Source organism: Loxodonta africana, chromosome 7, assembly GCF_030014295.1.
Source record: "Loxodonta africana isolate mLoxAfr1 chromosome 7, mLoxAfr1.hap2, whole genome shotgun sequence".
Lineage (NCBI taxonomy): Eukaryota > Metazoa > Chordata > Mammalia > Proboscidea > Elephantidae > Loxodonta > Loxodonta africana.
Window position 1 is genome coordinate 13,759,251 of NC_087348.1, and position 19,773 is coordinate 13,779,023.

Genomic DNA, 19,773 nt, shown 5'->3' on the forward strand with positions numbered 1-19,773 from the left:
CTGTGATGCTGGAATTTCGAATACAGCACAACAACGACCATGAAGATGGCACAGGGGTTGCCATGAGTCGGCAACTAACAACAACAATAATAGATTATTGGGTTGTAAAGATTACAGCTACTAGCCAATCAACACCCACGAAAGCAGGAGCCAAGAAATCAAACGACACATTGCATTGGGCAAATCTGCTGCAAAAGATCTCTTTAAAGTGTTAAAAAGCAAAGATATCATTTTAAGGACTAAGATGCACCTAACCCAAGTCATGGTGTTTTCAGTAGCCCTCATATGCATATGAAAGCTTGACGATGAATAAGGAAGACCAAAGAAGATTTGATGCCTTTGAATTATGGTATTGGCGAAGAATATTGAATATACTGTGGACTGCCAAAGGAAAGAACAAATCTGTCTTGGAGGCAGAACAGCCAGAATGCTCCTTAGAAGCAAGGATGGCAAGACTTCATCTCACATACTTTGGGCATGTTATCAGGAGGGACCAGTCCCTGGAGAAGGACATCCTGCCTGGTAAAGTAGAAGGTCAGAGAAAAAGAGGAAGACCCTCAATGAGATGGATTGACACAGTGGCTGCAATGATGGGCTCAAACATAGCAACAGCTGTGAGGACGGCATGGGACTGGGCAGTGTTTCGTTCTGTTGTACATAAGGTCGCTATGAGTCAGAACCAACTTGACAGCAGCTAACAACAACAAAGATTACAACCAATTTCTGGCTCAATTGGCATAACATAGTTTGTAAAGAAAATGTTCCACATTCTACTTTGGTGAGTAGCGTCTGGGGTCTTAAAAGCCTGCCACCTAAGATACTCTACTGGTCTCAGCCCTTCGGGGGCAAGGGAGAACGAAGAAAACTAAAGATACAAGGGAAAGATTAGTCCAGAGGACTAATGGACCACATCTACCATGGCCTCCACCAGACTGAGTGGAGTACAAGTAAATGGTGCCCGGCTGCCACCACTGATTGTTCTGACAGGGATCACAATAAAGGGTCCCAGATAGAGCTGGAAAAAATGTAGAACAAAATTCTAACTCACAAAAAAGACCAGACTTACTGGGCTGACAGAGACTGGAGAAACTCTGAGAGTATGGCCCCCAGACACCCTCTTAGCTCAGTACTGAAGTCACTCCTGAGGTTCATTCTTCAGCCGAAGATTAGACAGGCCCAAAGAACAAAATGAGACTAAAGGGGCACATCAGCCCAGGGGCAAGGACTAGAAGGCAGGAGGGGACAGGAAGACTGGTAATAGGCAACCCAAGGTCGAGAAGGGAGAGTGTTGACATGTCGTGGAGCTGTTAACCAAAGTCATAAAACAGTATGTGCACTAACTGTTTAATGAAAAGCTAGTTTGTTCTGTAAACCTTCATCTAAAGTACAAAAAAAAACAAAAAAAAAAGATTACAGCCAGGAAAACCAGAGTCACCATGGTGAACAGGTTTCAGCAGAGCTTCCAGACTAAGAAAGATTAGAAAGGGCTGGCAGTCTACTCCTGAAAGTTAGCCAATGAAAACCCTGTGGATCACAGAATATTGTCTGAGACTTTGACTCGCTTAATTTGGATATATCATCAGAAGAGACCGACTGCTGAAGAAGGACACCATGTTTGGTAAAATGGAGGGCCAGCGGAAGTGAGGGAAACCCTCAATGAGATGGTTTGACCTCAACAATGGACTCGAACACACTGACGAGCGTTCTGTTGTACACGGGGTCACTGTGAGTCAGAACTGACTCAATGACAACGAACAACAAGAAAAGGTGTCTATGCTTGAGTACAGCACAACTAGATGGTGCCTGGCTACCACCACCGATTGCTCTGACAGGGATCCAAATATAGGGTCCCGGACAGAGCTGGAGAAAAATGTAGAACAAAATTCTAACTTACAAAAAAAAAAAAAGACCAGAGTTACTGATATGACGTGACAGAGACTGGAGAAACCCCAAGAGTACGGCCCCTGGACACCCTTTTAACTCAATTATTGAAGTCATGCCTGAGGTTCACCCTTCAGCCAAAGATTAGACAGGCCTATAAAACAAAATGAGACTAAATGGGCATGCCAGCTCAGCGGCAGGGATGAGAAGGCAGGAGGGGACAGGAAATCTGGTAATGGGGAACCCAAGATCGAGAAGGGGAGAGTGTTGACATGTTGTGGGGCTGGCAACCAATGTCACATAACAATATGTGTAGCAATTGTTTAATGAGAAACTAATTTGCTCTGTAAACATTCATCTAAAGTACAATTAAAAAAAAAAAAGTCACCTGTGAATCTTGTTAAATATATTAAAAAAAAAAAAAAAAAAGAAAGGGCATCTATGGACTCTAGGCCTTTTGCCTCCCTCTGGGCGCCTTGTCTGGGCATGCCTCCTCAGACCAACAGTGGTTTGTCTCTTCTTCCATCATGGCCACCGAGATTTTTATTCAAATAAACACTTTTTATTTATTTTCGTTCTTTCCCAGGCATTTATATACATGACTGAGCTCTGGCAATCCTCACCAGGACCCTAAGAAGTAGGTACTATTATCTTCTTCCCCATTGTACAGATAGGGAAACTGAGAGAGGTTGAATAACGTGCCCGAGCTTGAACGATTGGTAAGTGGTGGGCCAGGACCCTATTCCAGGCTGCCCCATTCCAGAGCCTGTTTTTTGACCAGTGGGCCTTGGAAGGAAGGCTGAGAGGGCCAGCCCTGAGTTTTACCGATTCCTGATCAAAGGGAATGAACTTGTACTTCTGTTCCGTTGGTAAAACACGATCATGGGAAAATTTACCCATGAACTTTCTGTGTGACCTTTGTAAGTCACGCAGTCTCCCTGGGCTCAGTATCCTCCTCTGTAAAACGAGGAAGTTAGATTACCCGAGGCCTCATCTTCATCTTGGTTCAAAATTCTGTGATCTGTACTCTTTAGTTCCTGATGTCTCTCAACACTTTCTCATCTTTTCAGTTGCTTTTCACAGTGCAGACCCAGCACCCTTCTTCCTGGAACCCTGCAGACTGTGCTCAGGGTATCTCTGACTGTCTCCGCTGCCACCACTTACTCCCGCCCGGTCCCTTCTAGAATCCCTGCAGTCTGAGGCCCAAGACTCTTACGTTGTGGGAACAGAAACCTCCAGAATGTGGGAGCCACAAGCCATGGAAATATCATGCTCTTTCCTCATCCACCATCCACAGCCACACCCCAGGCCACCTGGGCTGGGAACTTGAATTCTCAGAAACCCCTTACTTTCCCTGCCAATGTCTCCCTTGAGCCCCCACAGTTTAGAGCTTGGACTGGGCAAACCCAGGCAGAGCTCAGGCCGAGAAAGTCAGTTAAAAGGCTTATCACTCTTCCTGAGGGTCAGTCTCTTCATCTCTGCATTTTGACTGTGATTGCCCTGATGGGTGGTCCTGGTGAGGATTAGATGAATTCCTGAGAGCCCCTCTGAGCTCCATTTACGCCCCATCCTCTACTCCTCTCTTCTTCCCCCGCCACCCCAATATTCAGGATGGTTCTCACTTCGGCACCAAACTCTGTAGGGCAACCCATAAATCCATAAAGGTCCCTGGGTGGTGGAAACAATTTGCACTCAGCTGCTAAGCAAAAGGTTGGCAATTTGAACACCTGGAAGTGCCATGGAAGAAAGGCCTGGTGATCTGCTTCTGAAAAGATTACAGCCAAGAAAACACTATGGAACGGTTCTACTCTGTAACCCTTGGGGCCGCCGTGAGTCATTGTAATGGACTTTATGGCAATGGGTTTGGTTTGCTTTTTGTTAGGGCAACCCATGGGCTGCATCCAGCCACAGAGTTTTATTTGCTCTGTCATATTTAAAAAAAAATTTTTTTTTAGTCAATTAAAAAAAAATTTTTTGTTTGTTTTCCTTTTTGAGAAATCCCAGGATGTTTTTGAAATATACGGCGCTTTGGCCACACCTGGCTACCTCGCTACGAGCCCCTGGCCTGTGCCTTCTGGTTTGCTGGCACCTCCCCTGCACCTCATTGAGCCCCAGCTTCAAACTCATGAAGGTTTCTGCAGCAAAATACGAATATGAATTTTCACACCAAGTGGGATGCATCAAGATTATAAATAGCCTCCCATTAGTTCAGGATGAGGTTTGTAACAAATGTGTTCGCCAGAAACTCACAAATGTTTTTTTGCATTTTGAAATTGTAGATGAAAGTTTGTGGGCCTGAATTAGAGGTCCCATTTTACAGATGAGTCTGTCGAGGCACATAGGGATTAAGAAGCTTGCCGAAGGACGCAGGGTTAGTACTTTGCAGAGCCAGAACTCAGCCCAGGCCGCCTGGCTTTAGTCTGTCCTCTCCACCCACCTCCGACTCATTTATAGCTCGGCATGGACCCTTTAACATTTGCATTTGCAGACCCTACACAGAGGGGAGGAAGGAACCCCAGCAACACAGTGGTTAAGTGCTCGGCTGCTAACCAAAAGGCCAGTGGTTCAAACTGACCGGCTGCTCCAGGGGAGAAAGATGTGGCAGTCTGCTTCGGTAGATTTACAGACTTGGAAACCCTATGGGGCAGTCCTACTCTGTCCTACAGGTCACAATGAGTTGAAATCAACCGGAGGGGAAGAGGTTAAGACACAGGGGAGGAGCTTCACTGGTAGAATTCTCCCCTTCCATGTGGGAGACCTGAGTTCAATTCCCAGCCTATGCACCTCATGGGCAGCCACTACTGTCTGCCAGCAGAGGCTTGCTATGATGCTGAACAGGCTTCAGCGGAGTTCCCAGACTAAGACAGATTACGAGGAAAGACCTGGCAATCACTTCCAAAAAATCAGCCATTGAAAACCCTATGCATCACAATAGTCCAGTCCACGACTAATCATTGGAATGGTGCAGGACCGGGCAGCGTTTTGTTTCATTGTGCCTGAGGTTGGCATGAGCTGGTGGCTCGCTTGATAGCAGCTAAAAGCAACATCAACAACACGCACAGGGAACTGGACGCAACGGCATGGCACGCCCAGGATCACAGAAAGGGGCTTTGATATTACTGATGATGACAATAACGATAGTGAACATTGGGTGCAGTGGTTAAGATCTACAGTTGCTAACCAAAAGGTGGGCAGTTCAAATCCACCAGCCGCTCCAACCCTATGGAGCAGTTCTACTCTGTCCTGTAGGGTCACTATGAATCAGAATAGACTCGACGGCAATGGGTTTACTGCACACAGAACCCCAGGCTGAGGGGTTTTTGAAGACAACCATATTTCTTCCCCAACAACCTCTCAGAAGAGGCTGTTCCCAGATAAGGAAAGCGATGGGCTGATTTCAAGTGGCTTGGAATTAGATGCTGTGTTTTTTGTTTTCCATAAACAGGGACTGCCTCCAACAGCCTGTAAAACTCCCACCTCTACAGCACTGATTTATGTCCAATGCCATCGATCTGACTGCCTCTGGAGAAGATTCTGGATTTTCTTCCTCACATGCTCTATTCTGGCTGATTCTGAAGGTCAGGCACCCCTTTTCTGAAATATTGACAGTTCGTGGAGTCCTGTCTAAAGTGAAGCTGTATCAGGGCCTGAGGGGGAGAAAGATCACAGAAGGCCAGAATTCCGTTTCTCTTTGTAAGCCCTGCTGAGGCCCACGGTTTATAATGAGGAGCCTTTTATGTGCAAAACAAATGTGGAATCACACTGGGCTCAAGCCAGGGGCGGCCTGGGAATGGAGTCTCCTGAAGCAGCAGCAGATTCTGGGCTCTAATCTTGCTACCCCAGGGCCGCATCAACGAGCGGATCATGGGCAGAATGGCCTTCATGACTTCAATTACTCCTCTCTCCCTGGTGGCCTGGAGCGTCTAATTGAATTTGCATGAGTTTCATGCCATGTACTCTGTCCCCACTGTCACAGTGACAAGCCCTCCTCTTGGTGTTTACATGTCACAAAGCACTTTTACGCCCTAGGAGCTCATTCCTTCTACCCAGCAGCCCTGTGCAGAAGGGACAGTGCTTACCCCATTTTTAGACGAAGAAACCAACGCTCAGAGAGGCTGAGTGACTTGCCCAAGGTCACACAGCTAGCTGGTGGTAGAGTCAGGAGAGAAACCCCATCTCCATTGTCTGGCAGGGCCCTGTGGGAGTCTACCATGGGGAGACTCCAGAGCCTGCTTGCTCCATGGTACAGATGGGGGAAACTGAGGCCAAGGAGAGGACGGGGCTTCCTCCAATGCCTCTATGGGGGTCTCTTATGGTGCATAAGTCCCTTGTCGCCTCTGCCCACTGCCCGTTCCCACCATATCTCTCCCAGATACTCCCCCCAAGGGATAAAGAATGTTACGACCCCCATGGCAGCCGTGAGCAAAGCCCTCTAAGAGTACGTGATTAAGATGAAAAAAAAAAAAGATGAGGGTGGCAGTAATGACATTAGTGGTGGTTACAGAAGAAGTGGGATAGGGCCACAACCCCTGATCTGCAATTCAAAACCCCCAAACCTAAACCTTCATGGATTTGCCTAAAGCATTTGGCGGAAGGGACCTTGTGATCTTTATGGGCCCCTCTTGGAGTGTGTGTTCACGTTTCCCTGCAGAGATGGCGGTATCCTGGACTATGGGATAGGATGTTGCCCCAGATCTCATTGGGGGTGTTATGGACACACAGTACATAGACAATATTACTTTTCTTCAACTTGAGCAATTCTGAATTCCCCAAATGCACCTGGCCTGGTGTTCAAGGTAAGGGCTGTGGACTTGGATGGGGGGAGAGTAACTATTTCTGTCCAAGACACTTGACACAGGGCCTCCTCCTCTCAGCGTCTGCTATGGCTTTCCAGGCCTTTCGGACTGCTTTCCTTCCCCCTCCCCAGCCTGTGCGTCCACTGTCCCCTCTGCCTGGATACGCTTCCCCAGGTCCACAGGGTGTGCTCGCCCACTTCCTTCAAGTATTCACTCAAATATTTTCTTGGGAGACCCACTGTGCCCTCTTTAGTCACAGAACGCACCCCAGAGCTCCTGACCCCCGACCCTGCTTGATTTTTGTCCATACCACTCATGACCTTCTAGCCTTCATGTATCCTCTCGCTCAGTTGATCTATTGTCTGCCTCCTCGTCACACCCTGACCAATGTGTGATTTTGTTCACCGTTGTGTCCCCAGCACTTAGAAGAGGGTCAGCACCTAGCTGATGCCCCGTGAATACCTGCTGTCTGAATGAATGAATGAGATTTAATCATTTCAGTTCTCCTTTGAGTTAGGAGCTACTCTTCTCCCCGTTTTGTAGAGATGAAGTCTCAGCCTTTACCTCTATAAAATGGGGACAACAGTAGCAACTGTTAGGAGTAGATGATTAGAAATCAAACCCAGATTTTTTTTGCTCCAAAAACCCTTCCAAAGAGCTACACACATGCACATGCACACAGACGTGTCCACATACAGCCCACACATGCACACCCGTATGCACACATGCGCACAGCACACACGCGCACACCTGTATGCACACATACGCACACAGTACAAGCACGTACACGCAGAGTAGGTGCTCAATCAGTTCTGTCAGGTCAAGTTGAAGTCCTTCCCTAGAAGCAGAGGCAGATACACTACGGGAAAACAGCTCTGACCTGTTGGAGCTGGATGAAGTGACCAGAAGGGCCGGTGCAGCCTGCTGGCCCCCAGGTCCTCCATCCCTCAGTGAAAGTGGGGAGCTCCAGCGTGCTGGGGGCCTGATCCTGCCAAGCCTTGTGCCCAGAACCAACGAGGGCCTTAGCCTCATGGCCTGGGGCAGTGGGGACAGGGGGCCTGCTTGCAAAAGGAACCCCCTCCCCTCCTGTCTCTGAGACGCCCATTCTCTCTGGGCCCCGTTCTGCCTTGTGGCCTTGGCCCTTGCCCTTCCCCTTCCCTCTCCTTTGCCTGTCTGGCTTCTCCAGCATTCAGTCTCAGATGAGTTGTCACCTCCTCAGAGAGGCCTTCCCGCCACCCAGTCTAAGGGGTTGTCCTCTTGCCGACACTGTGATTGTGTCTCAGCCACCTGCTGTTTCCTTCACTGCACCCTGCCTCACTGGCTCACACTTTGTAAATACCTTAGGTGCGTATTGACTTGTTTTCTGGGACGGTCTCCTCGGTGGGTCTGTCAGGCCCATAAGGGCAGGGACTCCTGTCTCCCCAGGGCTTCGCACAGAGCTGGGCTCTGTAAATATTTGTAGGTGAACATATAAACGCGTGAACAGCCTGTGCAAGAGGACTAGGGGAGGGAGAGGTTGACGGCTAGGTCAGCATCCGGTAAGGTTTTCCTCTCCACCAGGTACTACCTGACCTTCTTTCTTGCTGGTCCTGATCATCATCATCATCTTCATCACCACCATCATTGCATTGAGCCCTTACTATGCTATGTGCCGAACGTCACGCTAAATCTCCACGTGCATTCATTCATTTAATCTTTGTAAACCTCTGTGAGGATAGTAGACAAGGATTATCTTAGGCGATGCAAAGGACAACATACAATACAGGGGAAGTCAGCACCACTGCACCAAACCAAAAGCTAGGAAGTTTCCTGAACACGACCAAACCCTTCGAGGGACAGTGTAGCAGGGGTCGGGATCTGGGGACCATGGTTTCAGGGGACATGTAGGTCAATTGGAATAACAAAGTTTATTTAAGAAAATATTCTGCATCTCACTTTGGTGAGTGGCATCTGGGGTCTTAAAAGCTAGTGAGTGGCCATCTAAGATGCATCAGTTGGTCCCAATCCACCTGGAGCAAAGAAGAATGAAGAACACCAAAGACACAAAGAAAATATGAGCCCAACAGACAAAAGGGGCCTCATAAGCCAGAGAGTCCATCAGCCCGAGACTGAAAGAACTAGATGGTACCCAGCTACTACCAATGATCTCCCTGACAGGGAATACAACAGAGACCCCCTGACTGAGCAGGAGAAAAGTAGGGTGCAGAACTCAAATTCACTTAAAAAGCCCAGACTTAATGACCTGGCTGAGACTAAAGGAACCCTAGAAGACATGGCCTCTGGCACTCTCTGTTAACCCAGAACTAAAACCATTCCCGAAGCCAACTCTTCAGACAAAGAATAGATTGGACTATAAGACATAGGATTGTACTCATGAAGAGCACGCTTCTAGTTCAAGTAGATACATGAGACTAAATGGGCAGCTCCTGTCCGGAGGTGAGATGAGAAGCCAGAAAGGGATAGGAGCTGGTTGAATGGACATGGGAAATCCAGGGTAGAAAGGAGGAATGTGTGATCATATTATAGGGATCCAACCAGTGTCACATAACAATGTGTGTATAAACTTTTGTATGAGAAATTAACTTGAGCTGTAAACTTTCACCTAAACCACAATAAAACAAACAACCTCTATGAGGTAGGTGCTATTATAATTCCCATTTTGCAGGTGAGGAACCTGAGGCTCACAGAACTTGTCCAAGGTCACCCAATAGGCAAATGACAGAGCTGGGATTCAAACTCCAGGGTCTATGGCCATCCCCAGTGCTGGCTTCTGGAGTCCCAGTGGCTGGGCCTGACTGGGCCAGACAGTGGTCAGATCAGCCTGCACAGCCCACCCTTCATCTCCCAGCCAGGGGAGGGCAAGAAGAGTGCCTCTGCCCCAGGCAGGGCGGGGCTAAGGGCAGCAGCAGAGTGGGGCTACTGTACGAAGATGTGGCCTGTCATGATCATCCCAGGGGTGCTGTGGGCATCTTCATGCCTCAGGGAGCCCAAAGGTCCCCAAGGCACAGGCACAGTCCCAGCGGCCAGACGGGAAGCCACAATGTCCTTTGGGTTCTGGTCATGAGGTATCATTTTTGGGGAAAGACTCGAAGCATGTCCATACTGTTTGCCCCCAGCCCTGGGTTAACCGTGGCCCTTGGCCCGCAGCCCTCGGTGGCTGCATATTGGCTGGCTTCAGTTGTGCCTTTTGACCATTTTCCTATGTGTGGGAGTGGCCTTGGGGAATCCTTACTCTGAACTAAGGACACAGAGGGACCCCCATGAGAGCCTGAGTGTCAGGCTGGTGTCAGTTCTGCTGCGTGCTAGCCGCTCTGTTGTCAGTATGCCACCCAGCTTCTCTGGGCCTCGGTTTCCCCACTGTGAAATGGGGCCATGGACCCACTACTTCATAGGGTGTTGTGAAGCTTACAGAAGAAAATGCCTTTCCGAACATTTTATTTGATGAAATACTGTAGGTTTTGTTGTAGGTACATTGGTATTTTTCTTAAAAGAAAAACTGTTTTGAAAACTGGGACCCATGGAACAAAATGAATCTTATTACCCACCAGTTCTCTCTCAGTCTCTCTCCTGTACACACACACACACACACACACACACACACACACACACACACACAGATAATGGAGAATCAAGGGCTCATGGGGTGCCATGGTGGCCCCATACTAGGGCTGAAGGTCTTATTGACTTTGAGCGCTACTGGAGCAGGGGACCAGCCAGACCCTGCCAGGAGCCTGGTCCCATGATGGGTCATGACAAAAAAGATGGGAAGGCCCATGGAGCCAGGCCCCACACCCTAGGCTCTGACCTCTCCCATACCCAGCTGGAAGCTTGGCTAGGTCCAGCCGCTCTGATCCCAGGTGGGGTCTGGGGCCACAGGGGTGAAGGGGCCTTTAAGGGCCTGGTCCTGTCCTAGGAATCCCCAGGGCCAAATAGGCCTCAGCAGCTACTTGCCCAGGTCCTGGGAGCCAGCCAGTGGCATAGTTCTAGGCCATTACTCTCAGGACAGAGGGCATTTTATACTCTTGCAGTTACATGCAAGTGCAGCCATGTGAACACATGTGTACATGTGCCAATGTCATATGCATGGGGAAGGAAAGCCTGCATTTGGGGGCCATGTTCTGACCATGAACACACATACACACACAGTTACACACACATACACACACACAACCTAAAACTGATCAAACATGCAGTCAAGATGCATTGATAATTACTGGTGATTGGAACGCAAAAGTTGGAAACTAAAGAAAAATGATCAGTAGTTGGAAAATACGGCCTTGATGATAGAAACAATGCTGGAGATGGAATAATAGAATTTTATAAGACCAACAAACTATTCATTGGAGATATCTTTTTTCAACAACATAAACAGTGACTGTACACATGGACCTCACCAGATGGAACACACAGGAAATCACATTGACTACATCTGTGGAAAGAGACCATAGAGAAGCTCAATATCATCAGTCAGAACAAGGCCAGGGGCTGTCTGTGGCACAGACCATGAATTGCTCACATGCAAGTTTAAGTTGAAGCTGAAGACAATTAAAACAAGTCCACGAGAGTCAAAGTCCAACCTGCATTTAGAGACCACCTCAAGAAGAGATTCAGTGCGTTGAAGGCTAATGACCAAAGACCAGACGAATTGTGGGATGACATCAAGGACATCATACATGAAGAAAACAAAAGGTCATTAAAAAGACAGGAAAGAAAGAAAAGACCAAAATGGATGTCAGAAGAGACTCTGAAACTTGCTCTTGAACGAAGAGTAGCTAAAGCAAAAGGAAGAAACGATGCAGTAAAAGAGCTGGACAGGAGATTTCAAAGGGCGGCTCAAGAAGACAAAGTAAAGTATTATAATGAAATGTGCAAAGACCCGGAGTTAGAAAACTGAAAGGGAAATACATACTCGGCATTTCTCAAGCTGAAAGAACTGAAAAAAAAATTAAAGACCCAAGTTGCAATATTGAAAGATTCTATGGGCAAAATATTGAACGACACAGACAGACAGTATCAAAAGAAGATGGGAGGATTACACAGAGTCATTGGACCAAAAAGAATTGGCCAATATTTAACCACTTCAGGAGGTAGCATATGATCAAGAAGGAAGAAGTCCAAGCTTCCCTGAAGGCATTGGTGAAAAACAAGGCTCCAGGAATTGATGGAATACCGATTGAGATGTTTCGACAAATGGAAGCGCTCACTTGTCTTATGCCAAAAGATTTGGAAGACAGCTACCTGACCAACCGACTGGAAGAGATCCATACTTGTGCCCATTCCAAAGAAAAGTGATCCAGCAGAATTCAGAAATTATTGAACAATATCATTACTGTTACACATAAGTAAAATTTTGCTGCTGATAATTAAAAAACAGTTGCAGCAGTACACCAACAGGGAACTGCCAGAAATTCAAGCTGGATTCTGAAGAGGATGTGGAAGGCAGAATATCATTGCTGATGTCAGGTGGCTCTTAGCCGAAAGCAGAGAAAAGCAAAAAAGATTTTCACCTGTGCTTTATTGACTATGCAAAGGCATTTGACTATGTAGAACATAACAAATTATGGCCAACATTGTAAAGGATGGGAATTCCAGAACACTTAATTGTGCTCATGAGGAATCTGTACAAAGACCGAAAGGCAATTGTTTGAACAGAACAAGGGGATACTGTGGGGTTTAAAAGCAAGAAAAATGTGCGTTAGGGTTATATCCTTTGGTACCACACTTATGCAATCCGTATGCTGAGCAAATAATCCAAGAAGGTGGACTATATGAAGAAGAATGTGGCATCATTATTGGAGGAAGGCTCATTAACAACCTGCCTTGTGCGATGACAAAACCTTGCTTGCTGAAAGTGAAGAGGACTTGAAACACTTACTGATGAAGATCAAAGGCCACAGCCTTCAGGATGGATTAATTTACCTCAACATAAAGAAAACAAAAATCCTCACAACTGGACTAATAAGCAATATCGTGATAAATGGAGAAAGTATTGAAGTTGTCAAGGGTTTCATATTACTTGGATCTACAATCAACGTCCATGAAAGCAACATTGAAGAAATCAAAGGACCTACTGTATTGGGCAAATCTGCTGCAAAAGACCTCTTTAAAGTGTTAAAAAGCAAAGATGTCACTTTGAGGACTGAGGTGCGCCAGACCCATGCCATGGTATTTTCAAAAGCTGGACCATGAATAAGGAAGGCCGAAGCATTGATGTATTTGAATTACAGTGTTGGTGAAGATTATTGAATATACTATGGACTGCCGGAAGAACAAACAAATCTGCCTTGGAAGAAGTACAGCCAGAATGCTCTTTAGAAATGAGAACGGAGAGACTTCATCTTATGAACTTTGGACATGTTAACAGAAGGGACCAGTCCCTGGAGAAGGACATCCGGCTTGGTAAAGTAGAGGGTCAGCAAAAAAGAGGAAGACCCTAGACAAGATGGATTGACACAGTGGCTGCAACAATGGGCTCAAACAAAGCAATGATTGTGAGGATGGTGCAGGACCAGGCAGTGTTTCGTTTTGTTGTACACAGGGTCACTATGAGTTGGAACCGACTCGACAGCACCTAACAACAATAAAAACAAGAGGCACACATACACGGACTCATGCACAGTCACTTAATGCTCTCACAAACTCACATACACAATCATACAAACTCACATGTACTCACATGCTCGTAACACGCTCACATCCATACACACTCACACTTATACATACATCCTGCTTCTCTAGGTGGGGACGGGGGCTCCTGGCTCAGACAGGCAATACCCCCTGAGCCCTCTCCCTCCACGCTGGGAAGCTGCTGGCTCCCCCTGAGCCCACCTGTTCTTAACCCAGGGTGGGGCACCTCTCTCTGCTGCCACATCTCCCACCCCCTTGGGGAAGCAGTTGGATCTCACCTAGCCCACACCCTCTGCATTTATGGATGGGGAGATCTCAACCTGGAAGGGCTGGGGTACCTGTCCCAGGTCACCAGAGCCGGATGTAGCACCCAAGGCTCACCCCTGTCCTCCCATGCCCTGGCCACAACACCCACTGCCTCCCTGGCCTGCCCCAGGCCCTCCCCACCAGCCCCAGTACCAGGCACCCTGTCCTGAGCCAGAGTCCCAAGGTCTTGGGGATGGGAAGACCTCAACTGTCACCAGCTTCTCTTAAACATACAGGTGCCCAGACTCACCCTACCCATGACTTGCCCTGGGACATATCCATCATGGCCCACAGGGATGAGGAACGGGGCCTGACTGGACCGCCTGTCAGCTGGACCCAGGGCTGGTATGTGACAAGGCCTAGGAACTCTGAGTACATTCCTAATACGTGCACTACTGTGCTCTCAGAGGCATCCACACCCTGCCCCAACCCGCTCTGCCCAGAGCATCATCAGAGCTGCTCCAGGAGATGGCGATTTCCCCGTCCCTGGAGGCATCCAAGGAAAGCTGGGGCCACCGGTGGGGGTGCTGCAGAGGGAGCTACATTGCATGGGTGGGGCGAGTTGAGTCCTAGGACTGGAGTCTGATTTTAACACTGATCCTGTCTCCTATGGCTGAGGACACTGCTAGTAGGTCCAGTGAGGGCCTCAGCAGCAGGGAGAATCCAGGGCTGGGGAGCAGACAGGGCTCTTGGAGTCCCGACCCTCTGTGACTCTCCAAAGAGTCAGACCCAGGGTGAACGGGGTCTCCCCCTGGCATCCCCAGCCCCAGGTGCCTGCAGACGCCCCACAAGGGTACTCACCCAGCACCCCCAGCAGGTACAGGGTGGTCAGTGGCGGTTGCTGGGACCCCATGGGTGCAGCCTCCTCCTGCCTCAGCCTCAGCCAGCTCAGCACCCGTGGGTGAGGGTGTCTGGCCTGGTGTCTTGCTCTCAGGAGGGGGTGGAGCAAGCAGGCGTGGGCAGGGGTGGGATGGGGCGGCAGGCACCATGGCGCCTGCGTCACTGTGTTTGAAGCTGAACTGTCAACTTCCTCCTGGCAAAACCATCTGCCCCATTTCCAGTGGTGGCGCTAGTCTCTGTCAGCTTCCTGCCTGAGGTGCCCAGGGCTGCTCAGTGCCCTCTGACCACCCCTACACTGGGATGGGGACAGGGACTCTGGGGGCACCTGGGGGAGGGGCCCTGAGCTGAGGGTTATGGGAGGGAGAAGGCCTGGCCCCAGCGCCTGATGGGAGCGGGAGAGGTCCATGAGGCAGGGGTCCCATGGTGGGCTCTGAGCTGTGCCGGGGTGCCGAGGGGTGGGATGTGGGGCACATGGCCTTGGTTCTGGCTGCAGACTCAGTGATGAGACATGAGAACAAAGCAGTCCACTTCCGCTTGATGGGGAAGAGGTAGGAAGTTCAAGGCGAATCCCCACAGGTGTGATATACCAGCAAGCACAGGAGATGGTTCCTTCACGGATGTGGGGCGTGTGTCACAATGTGTGTATGTGTGCATACGTGCACGCATGCATGTGTGAGCTCCATGTCAATACGCATGTGTATGTGATCTCCATGTCAGTGTGTGTGTGATCCCCATGTCCATGTCGGTGTGGGTGTGGGTGTGGGTGTGTATGGGGGAGAGAGAAGCTCAGGCCCAGGCTCCTTATCATCTGGCCCACTCCAGACAGGCGTGAAGCTATTTAGGACGGGGCTGATTAAGGTGTATGAAGGTCCTAAACATCCATAATCTATGGTGTCCCCTCCTTGGCTTACCCATGTGTTCAAAAAGGATATGTGAGTTATACATATGCATGTATGTGTGTGTGTCTTAGCGATCCATGATAAAGCTTCTTTTTAAATGCAACTATAATATTAGTGACTGAATGCCAAAGTGGCCTGTGCCATTTGGGCACAATGTGATGACCTGGATTATAAACTTTTAGTGGATGCGGGGCACTAAGATTTTTTTACTGTGAACCACATTTTCTACAAAAAGAATATTCCACATGTTCAACAACAAAGAAAATGAGTCAGTGAACTTGGTTGTTTCAACAACGTAAAATTCTGGTGCCCGTTTTGTTGATGCCCTAAGCATACGCTTACCTTGCTTATTGAGTAATCTGTCCCTGGTTCAGGGAATCAGCGGGCTTCGTGTTAAGTGCTGGAGAGCAGGGGTCTGAGCCGGTTCTCTGAGCCCTGGCCTCACCCCACCCGAGGGTCTCCACTTCTCCAAGTGCCCCTTCCTTGTACGAGGTCCTCCAGGGCTGGCCCGGGCCCCTCTCCCCTTGGGCTGCTGAGAGTGCCTCAGAGCATCCCACAGCACCCCACAACACCTCCTCCAGGGCACCCCCAAAAGCACCCCATGGCTCCCAGCATTCAACGCTTTCCAGTCTCTCTGAAGCTGAGGTCTGGAGGCTATGAATCAAAGTGTATCACCTTGCCCAGGGCAAAGCCGTGTTTTCCCTCTCCCACCCTGCACCACCGCCCCCCCTAAAAGAGGAAGTGCTGCCTCAGCTTGGGATGTTCGAAGCCTTAGCCTGGGTTGGGAAGCCTCAGCCAGCCCTTCTCCAGCCAGGCCTTACCAGAAGCCTATCCTGCCCCATGACCCCATATCCCATCCTTCCTTATCCTTCAGCCCTGGAAATCTCAGCCTATTCATTCATTCATTCAGCAAATATTTGCTCCATGCTAAGCCATTCAGACATGGTCATTGCTCTGCTTATACCCCAAGGGCCCCTCTGAATTATTTTTCTCTTGAAGATGCAATGTTTTGAAAGCTTTTATTTGTCACACAAGCTTCGTGTATGAAGTGGTCTTCCATTAACTCCCGTAGCCATAATTGCATAATTAGACAATAAGTGCATCGTTTATATAACTGCAGAGTGAAGGGATTTTTCTTGGGCACCTACCACCAGCCAGGGGCAGCACCTCATTTAATCTGCCCAGCCATCATGGGAAGTGGGTTCAGTTTTCCATTTCACAGATACGGAAACTAAGGCCCGGGCAGGGCGGGGTGGGGGGGCGGTTGGGGGGGGCGGAATCCTTGGCTCCAGGAGGCCAAATGGCTGGTAAGTGGCCCAGACTGAGATATGGACCATATTTCTCTTCCTCCATTACCCTGGCTGTCTCCCCTTAGCCAGGCTACCAAAACAAAAAAAATCAAGACAAAAAAAATAGGCTTTTTATTTGATCTTTGAGTCTTCATCGCAGACGAGGGTAGAGTTTCTATTCTTTTTTTTGTTATCTAGTTTCTTTTTGGAAAATTGAAAGGCACCCAGGGTCTCTGGGGGCTACCTCCCTGGCCCCTGGGGCTTGGTGCCTGCCCCCATCTCACACCCCAGTCAGTCGGCTACATTCCCAAAGCCTCTTCCTAGGCACCCCTCTGCCCTCTCTCCAGGCTCCCTCCTGTTCCTCCTCCTTCCTAGCCTCCAGCCCTCCACCCCTGCCCCCCATTAGTTACCCCTGCAGTCTTGCCCCTCTCAGGCCTCCACTGTCTCCTTCAGGCCCCAGATCCCTGGTGGGGGTTTCCTGTCCTCATCATCAGCATTTTCCATGACACAAGAGGAAGTCACCTGAGCTCGGCTGGGTTTTCCATGCTGCTGGCCTGGGTGGAGGCCCCAGGGTGGGGGGCTGGGAGGGTGTCGAGCCCCCAGGCCGAGTGTCAGTACCTCCGTGGCCTCCTCCGGAGAGGCACCCGCCTCTGCTGCCCTGGGCCCACACCAGGTAACCATGGGGTGTGTGGGCCTGTGTGAGGGTCAATCCAGGCTGCCTCAGCTCCTCTGGGCTCTCGGAACCACACAGCCCCCAGGGTTTGCCCTCTTTGCCAGGCAAAGGGGCCACTGGGGATCTGGGCGGGGGGCAGGTGGGGGAGGCGGTGAAGCGGAGAGGGTGGGGGAGGAGCATAGAGAGGAGAGGGAGGAGGCTGAGAAATGTGTGTGATGCAGAGTGGGACCTGAGTTGAATGAATGAATGAAGCAGTGGAATGGTTGGGATGGCTGGTGATGCCGTCACTCAGCAATTACTTGTTTGTTGAGTGAATCAGTGACCTAAATCCTTGAAAATTTCTACTTGGCAGCCTTGAGGGGGTGCCCAGGGGAGCAGGGTTTGCATCCTCTTGCCCAGCCTTGCTCTAGCCCAGTCAGATCATTAGTGGGGGATGGGAAGGGGGGAGAAGGAGGGACATAAGACCTGAACTAGGCAGCCCAGGGACAGGGGCGCTGGAGGGGACCTGGCTGGGGCGGGGACATACCTTCGAGTCCCACTCTGCCCAGATTTGCCATATGACCCCGTGCAAGTCCACGCCATGCTCTGAGTCTGTTTGCTCATCTGTAAAATGAGAGGGTTGGGTGTTCCTGAGGCCAGTTCCCTTGTTCTGGGAACAGGACATGACGGCGGGCTGCCTGCCCACTACTCCCTTTGGAGGTGGGGGATTTCTGTCTTCTGGGACCTGGAAGGTTTGATGTTTTTGCCTCTGTGAGAGGATGTCAATTGTTGGGGGTTTTTGAGGAGGGGCAGAGGATTCTAGGTCGCCCAGGATACAGCACTATTCTGGCCTGCAGGGAAGGCTGGGGGACGCCCGGCTGCCCTTTCCCAGCCCCTTCCTGGGGCAGGTTTGAATCCTAAAGCCTGGATCTTGGCATCGGATAACCCTAGTCTCAAATCTCTGTGGTGAAATCTTGAGTACCTTCCCCAAGCAAGCTAAGTTCCTCATCTGTACATGTGCTTGAAGGTGAAGCAGAAAAACCATGTAAAGAGCATAACACAGTCCTGGCTCATAGTAGGGGCTCCATGAACAAGGAGTTGTTGAGTTAAGATTAACAATATCAGCGAATGTAAGATTTAGTGGTCCAGAAGCCAACTTCAAATTCTTACTCAGTGGGTGACACTGGGCAGGTCACGCCCTCTTTCTGAGCCTCATTATTTTCCTCTGTGTTTAAGTTGGCGGGCCTTCTGTAGGGCCCGTGATGATGAGTGTAGAAGGCTTGTAAACCCATGTACCCTCTCCCCCTTGAGTGTGAGAGCTGCTCCATTTCAGGCCTTGTCCACCCCCAGCCTCCTCATGTGTCCCTGCAGATGTCCCTTGAATGAGTTGTCCAGCCCTTGTCCACCCACCCCCTGCCAGGCCCGAGCAGGCCTCCCCACAGCTCGTGTGTGGATCACACAGCCCATGGCCCTCAGCCCCCAGCACTCTCCATTCATGTCTTCATTCCTGTTGTTCCTGTAAGTAAGATCGGACTTGTCAGACCACAGGGCATAGTTTTTGGCTGAGAAAATAAGGCCACCTGCGAGATTGAGTAGGACAGGTGTTAACCGAGCCCATTGTTCAGATGAGATAACTGAAGATCACAGAGGTTAGGTGGGTTCCTCAAGGCCCACAGCTAACAGTGAAGTTTGCACTGGGCCCCCAGCTCTCCTGGCCCACAGTGGCCCTTTCCCCAGCATGGCCCCTCTCTTCACTGGCTGGTGCTTCCCCTGGCCTTTCATGGGTTTTGTTGTGTTGCAGTAGAGAGCATAAGGGCCGGGGATGCTGACTCAGCTGGTCCCCCTACCCCGGCCCTTGGAGCCTCAGATTCCCAGATCCCCTCTGTAAAACGGGCAGAGCAGAACCTGTCTTCAGGTACGTTCTGAGGACTGGCTGAGCACCCTGTCTAGTGGGGACACCACCCAGTGGGCATCTGGGACACAGTGTGAGAAGGGTGTGCACTGAGCAAGAGAAACACTGCACAGAGCAGCAGGAGGAGGTGTATCCAATCCAACCTCTGGGAAAGTCAGGGAAGGCTTCCTGGAGGAGGTGACATCTGGGCTAAGACATGAAGGCTGAGTAGGAGTTTGCCAGTTTGATGGTAGTATCAGTTTTCCAGGCTGAGGAAAGAGTGAGGGCAAAGACTTCAGGGTCCTGTCAATGCAATTGCTGTGTTACCCTAAGTGAGAAGGATCTGGAAGTTGAAGGATCCAGGCATCAGTCCTGGGTCAGCCCCTCACTGTCTCTGTGCCTGGGATTGAGATGCCCTCTCTCTGAGTCTCAGCTTATCTATGAAATAAAGGGGCTGCACCAGATGGGCCTGGAATTCTTCAGTCTGTTTGTTGACACTTGCAATCTTATTTAAAGAATACCATTTACTGAAAAATCGATACAGGCTTTTTGAAGGACAAAGTAGCAAAAGCCACGGCATTTTTTTTTCCTA

The 19,773-nt window shown here is 49.7% G+C and overlaps 1 protein-coding gene across 1 annotated transcript in view; it reads right to left on the reverse strand.

The window, feature by feature from the left end:
• Positions 1–14,544, reverse strand: part of CD5 (CD5 molecule) — a 30,432-nt gene extending 15,888 nt beyond the window's left edge. The window contains exon 1 of the mRNA XM_023559700.2: positions 14,412–14,544. Coding sequence (XP_023415468.2) covers positions 14,412–14,463 — 52 coding nt within the window. The 5' untranslated portion in view covers positions 14,464–14,544. The remainder of the gene's footprint in view (positions 1–14,411) is intronic.
• Between the last annotated feature and the right edge of the window lie 5,229 nt (positions 14,545–19,773).